The 6,654-nt window shown below is 35.6% G+C and overlaps 1 protein-coding gene across 1 annotated transcript in view; it reads right to left on the bottom strand.

The window, feature by feature from the left end:
* Positions 1-5,629, bottom strand: part of LOC129799190 (sorting nexin-27) — a 34,301-nt gene extending 28,672 nt beyond the window's left edge. The window contains exon 1 of the mRNA XM_055842870.1: positions 5,087-5,629. Coding sequence (XP_055698845.1) covers positions 5,087-5,358 — 272 coding nt within the window. The 5' untranslated portion in view covers positions 5,359-5,629. The remainder of the gene's footprint in view (positions 1-5,086) is intronic.
* Between the last annotated feature and the right edge of the window lie 1,025 nt (positions 5,630-6,654).

Here is a 6,654-nt window from a genome sequence, read left to right on the forward strand (position 1 = left end):
TTTCGTAGAATTGCCAACAATTCGTCAAAATGCGAATGGTTTTTTGTGCCTAACATCTGGGAAATTTATAAAGCCATCGACTGTTTCTAATCTTCTCAAATTTAAAATTTTGCATGAGACAAAGAGATTTTGGGAAATATCCCAGGAAATAAGATTAATTTTATTTTCTCTAATGAAATTTATACTGTGACATTTTTCAGAGATTTACATTCAAAAAGATTTTGTGGAATTATTTGAGAAACATTATGATTGCTTTCTTTCGTTGAGTAATGGGCTGCGCACAGATGATTTTTGATTTCTGTGAAATAGATAATTTGATGTGACGTTACACAGTGCATATGCAATTATCGTATCAGACACTGTTAGAATCAGATTATCAGTCAACAAAATACGAAATGAGCAGAATTTAAGAGCACAGTAGCATTTAACTCTTTCGCGTCTTTAGGGTCATATATGACCCGGGGAAAAAGTTTCTCTTTGGCTATTTACATTAATTGAAATCTAACTGGAGTCTTGAGAAAATGAGCCAAGAATCTTACATCCTTCTATTATGATGTTGTGCACGAACAGATAGATTTCAATTAATGTAAATACCCAAAAAAAACTTTTTTCCCCGAGTCATGACATTACCCTAAAGACGCGAAAGAGTTAAAAGAAGGGGAGGCGAAGCGTCCCGGCTTTGCGCAGTGCTTGAACTCGTGATTTAGGCTGTTTTCATACAGGTTTAGCCCAGTTCCCAAAGGTCTCAAAATCCTGAATAGGCAGCAATTTTATTGCTTTTTGAGAATCTAATAGGTCACTTATCTTTATTAATCCAATCCTAAGTTAAATTGTTCAAAAAAAAAAATCGTGATTGACAAGAAATTAGAGCAGTTAAGCCATGGCTAAGTCTTAGGTCTGAAGCTCGTATTAGATGCCATACCTCAAAAACCGATCCATAAATCACTCAAAAGATCCCCCAAAATAGTTTTAAGAATAATAGAAATGATTTTCTGACGAAAATTACTTTTCGGCTATCGGTTTATTACCGGTTCACAACAGATTTAAACCACTATAAATCACTCAAAACATTGTCCAAAATATAATTCTGGAGTAATACAATTAAATTTTGAATAAAAATTATTCAGCTGTTAAGAATCGGTTCAATACCGGTTAAATGAAAGTTACAGAAACGCCGTGATGTATGCAAAGCTTTTTTAGCACTACACAAACAAAAATGCAAACATTCAGCGTCAACGATTCATTACCCGTTTTCCAAGTCCTCGGTTATGTAGATCTCATAAAAAATTGCATACATTTAGGAGCATTTCTTAAATGATTTGACATATCAGCTCCCTATTTGTAGGCAAACATGCATGTCTGTGTTTCCATAATCCTATTATACATAATCCCTTCATCCCGGTACATGATTAGAATTATGCCCAACGCACAATTACTTTTATTTACAAATATGTTTTCAAAATTTTCTATGAGAGTGAGCAAGATGACTCGAAGCAGATTTCATCAGCCACTGAAATGTCAAAAAGTTGTTTACAAAATAAAACTAATTGTGCGTTAGATATTAGGGTACACAATATGTTTTTCATGAATTGTTTTTTTGTTAATGTCCTACACACAATAACTTTTGTTTTGTAAACATGCCTAGGTGTCTCAGTGAGAGTGAATGAAATCCCGATCTAGTCATCTCGCTCACTCTTATAGGAAATTTCGAAAACATGTTTACAAAACAAAAGGTATTGTGAGTTGGACATTATGCTGCTCGCACAATTATTTTTGTTAAAAAAACTCAATTCTTTTCCTATTGAGCTGAATAGAAAACAAATAATATTTCACAGAAATCATCTGTGTGCTACCCATAATATCCATGTAGCACCTGAATATTAATTTTTCGAGATGCATTTGTATAATTAGAGAGGTACGGTAGATCTGTTGTTCGTGCTTTAATTAAACAACAAATGAATTGTGATTTTGAGAAGAGTGAGAGAGAAAATGCAAATCGAAGCCAAAAGTTGCACAAGTATTTGCATATTTCATTTGCCAATTGTGGAATTTCCATCTACAAACTTATAGTTTGAGAAGCGAAAAGAGTACTATTATCCCAGGTGTTTTACACCGCACCATTGAAAGGAAAAGAGAAATACAAAAGAGAAAATTGAATTTCAGCATCAATTTTGAATGGGTACAGGGAGAAGTTTTATCATATTGAATTTACATTGGACTTGGCTTATGTAAATAGTGGACAGGAATCATCAATTTTATTCCAACATTGTGTGCGGTTTTGGTATATCTATTTGATATATCTCCCTGCTATAGTTTAAAGAGTTGGACAAATTTTGTGATTCATCATTGTTATTTGCGGAATTATGAAAATTAATTGATTATCACGAGTTTTTTGTTTTGTCTCTTCTCGCATCGAGTTGGGTTTATTTTCTTTTGGAAAAAGCCGATTGGAGTGTGTAATGCTTAAGTCTGTTAAGATACTCAAAAATTCGTCTCGAAAGATGAAATAATAAATACTTTATACCCCCCCATCAATTATGTGAAGAATTCTTCATAAAACATTTATGTGTACATTGATTATTTGAACATTTAATCCATTGGAGAGGGGATAATCAATGAAAATAATCGTTAATCGTGTATAACCCAAAAATAACTCTGATAATGCTCGAAAAATTGCCCAAATCACTTCACAATGAATCCCACCTTGTCAAATATAATCAAATTGCAATTGAATTTGTGACCTAATATTTGAATTAGTACAATGGGTGAATCAGTTTGTTGATTGAGAGGTGCTGAAGAGGGTGGACGTATGACGGTTTTATCACGTCCAATTTAGTATATCAAGTCTCGGTCAATATTCCACGTATCTGATAAGCTGAGAAGGGAACAAACGTTAACATTTTATTGAATTAGTGTCGCGTGTCGATTAGAATAAACAACTATTTGCTGGGCTTCTGATCTTTCGTTCTGCCCCTGGGATGATCGATTGGAGAGGAGTACGATGACTCAACTGATTTCGCACGGAGATGATCAAATGAATTTCTCCTTGAAAACTATTCTCGCGAAGAACATTTTGGTATTTAGTACATTTTTAATAGTTCCTGAAACTTTTTTTTGTGGTTGTTTGGGTGCCAATTGGAGAAAATAGACATATAAACCGGCATTGATTTTATATTAGAACATCTAACATGTTGCAATACTTATTAAGAATTGGAATCGTAAGGAATTTTCAGGCCTTTAAACTCAATTTCAAATTTTCAAATTCTCAATTTCGGATTTTCGGTTTGACACTTTAATGGTCAAAAACGTCAACAATCCGTGAACGTTTGTTGCAAAGTGCGAGTTTTTGTGTAGTTTTGTGGAATATCAGGATGGCAGTACGTTTGAATTTTTACTGTTCGAAATTATCCACTTTTTTTAACTTGTGACATGGCCATAGGCTAAACGTTAAGAGATATCGACTTTCGGTCTTCGACGACCTTCCTCCATAAGTCAACATTATCTAAGACAGTCTCTTTTTTTCCCCCACCCGGGTTTTTCCCCGCCAAAACCATGCATTATCGTTTATTTCGAAAACGGCTTCCACAATTTCTTTCATTTTCGAAATGTTTTAAAGACGTTAAAGGCAAATATTTCATCCCTGGACACCTATGTTTGAAGAACCTTTCGATATCAAAGTTTCTAAGGTCAAAGTTCAACCACTTTGGCGAATCTATTTTTCAACCGATTTGCTTAAATTTGGCTTTTTTTGAAAGATCTTAAAATTTCCAACTCGACTGCATTGAACTTAATCGGTCATAGGTCGGTATAGTACCCGTAAATGATTTACCTTTCTCGGATTTACTTTTTTATTTGTTCGTATGCTTGTTACTCATGCTATAATATTCTAAAACCTACTTTTCTTAAGCAATTTCCTATTTCGGAATGTTTTTTTTTTATTTATCAATTAATTTAATCGGTTTTTAATCGGTAAGGCCTTCTTATTGTTTGTTTTTTACCAGAGATATTCTTTATCGAATTAAGAACATCTCCTCTAACAATATGGCCTAGACCTAGACTTATGACAGTTTGTAGTAGATCTCCAAAGAATTTTCAAAGAAATTATTAGACAACACATCTTAATATACCAAATTTAATTTTAAAAAAATCATTAGATATTGAACTTCGGTGTGACTTTCCTAATTAAAAACTTGCGTACATTTAGCACGTAAAGTTACTTAGAATTTGTATTATTGACAAGCCCTTCTCGTTGAAACTGAACACCAGGGAAAATTTTCCCATTAGCGGGTTTTATGGTGAAAGAAAATATTGAATTTTCCAAGAGACATTTCATTATTAATTAATTAGTGAATACAATGTTAAAAGTAAATTCTTCCTAATAATTACCGATTGTGGTAAAGCAAGAAAAAAAACCCGAAACATGTTGAGGGTTTTCGGAGAAAATTTTCTAGGCCACATTTGACTTTTATTTTTAAATAAGGAAAAGCCTTGGGGTATGAAGAAATGCCCTGTAATCTTTCCAAGAGCTTAATCATCTGTCCCTTCCGGGAAGCCATTATTGTAAAAAGATGAGTGTCCAAAAATGCCAAAGATACCAAACGCAGGGATTCCGGCAATTGATTTCCACGAGTCATGAGGCATATGGGTGATTTTGGATAAAAGCAAAATTTATTTAAAGTTTGTGAAAGTGGACTAGGGGATAAGATTTAAAGAGACTTAAAGATTTTAAGTTTGAGAAAGATTTTTTGGGAGCATATGGTGGGCAGATTGTTGGATTGTTATTCATTGTTTTCACCAGTGTCTGACTATGAATAGATAATCACAGAATAGTAGGTGGTTTAGGGTTGGCAGAGAGAGAGAGAGGGTGGATGGGGTAGTAGTGATTCGTGAATGTGGAGAATATGAGAAAAGAGAGACAATGGAGAAGAAATTGTATAGGAAAAGGAAAAATCGATAGATCATGGTGTGACTTTCCATAACGTCATAGAACTTTTTTTTTGGGAGTTTATTGGGTGTGTGTAGAGAGAGAGACTGAGGGTAAATACGAGAAAAAGGGGTAGGTCGTACGTCTAGATAATTAACTTACACTTCGAGAATTCGATCGCCTTTCTTGATGCCTGCCTTCTCGGCGGCTCCATTGTCCAGGACGGCACTGACGTGCTGTAGGGGCGCATACAATTCCCCATTGATTGAGCGCAATTGGCCCCCTTCGCTCACCTGTCCCCGGACATTGAAGCCAAAGCCCGTTTCGGTTTTGTAGATGGTCACGACACGGGGCCCCGAATGATTCTGTGCCGGTGGTTGGTGTTGATTGGGCAAATTTGGGGCACTCTTGGGCTTCTTTGCCATCGAATCCATGGCAAGTTCTTTAAACTTTTTGCACTTCACTCTCTAATACCTTAACTCTTCTACCCTCATGCACTGCCCCGTGTCACGTGCACACCACTCACTATCCACTTGGACTGTGTGTCCACAGTCTCCACATGCACTTCCACCTGCAAATTCGTACTTTTTTTCCTCAACTGCACTCGAGAAAAACCACTGGGAAATTCTCACGTCAATAACAAACTCCTCGCCATATTAAAACAATCGCACACTCACTGACTCTGGGGTTGCCTCATCATCTCCAGCTTCGGCGGTGTCAGTTACCGGATTCAGCCGAAGTCGATGCTGTTTGAAGTTTGCTCTGGACTTGGCTTTTGAATCTCGACAAAAGCTCAACGAATTGTTCAGTATTCAAATTGGGCTTTTCCGTTTGATGTATTGGATTCCGTTTAAGACAGTCTCATTTTGTTAAAACTTTCTTATTTGAATAAAGCGTGCATTGTGAGGAAGGACGGGGTTGTTTTGGACTCTCTTTCTTGTGTTTCGATTTTGAAGCAGTTCCAGAAGAATTTTATTCCTTTTTCCGATTCCATGATTGTTGAAAAATATTTAATATGACTTTTTGTTACGACACTGGGAAGAGAAAGGGGCTATTTCGGACGCATTTTACTTCTGGAACTCAAAAAGAGAGCAGTTTTATAATCCTTTTTTTTCAACTTGTGACACGGCTAAAGGCCAAACGGTAAGAGATCTTCCGAACTTCGACGACCCCCCCAATAAGTCAACTTTATCTGAGACAGCATTTTCCACTCACTCCGATCCTTCCCTTCCAAAACCATGTTTTTTCGGTTTATTTCGAAAACATAGGTAAATATTTTGTTTTCGGACATCTATATTCGAAAAACATTTCGATATCGAATTTTCAAAGGCCAAATTTAATCACTTTGTAGGACCTATTTTTCAACCGATTTGTTTACATTTGGATCTTTTTGAGAAAGATCTTGAAATTTCGAACCCAGCTGAATCGGACTTAACCGGTAATGTACCCGTAAATGATATGCATTTTTCGAATTTACTTTTTTCGGGGCACCCGGTCTGACTGAGTATTCTGACTGACATTTACCAATTAGTCTTTCATTTCAAAAAAAAAAAATAAATAAATAAATAAATAAATAAATAAATAAAAATAAATAAATCCCATATCTCAATGGTAGAGCAGTCGTCTAGATAGCGAAAGGTCTTCAGTTGAAATCCGAGTGGAGGCAGAAATTTTTCCTGTCTCGGATGAGAACTGAGGATCTGGTGTCACTTTTTCTGACTGAAACTGAT

The sequence above is a fragment of the Phlebotomus papatasi genome, chromosome 1, assembly GCF_024763615.1.
Source record: "Phlebotomus papatasi isolate M1 chromosome 1, Ppap_2.1, whole genome shotgun sequence".
NCBI classification, from domain to species: Eukaryota; Metazoa; Arthropoda; class Insecta; order Diptera; family Psychodidae; genus Phlebotomus; species Phlebotomus papatasi.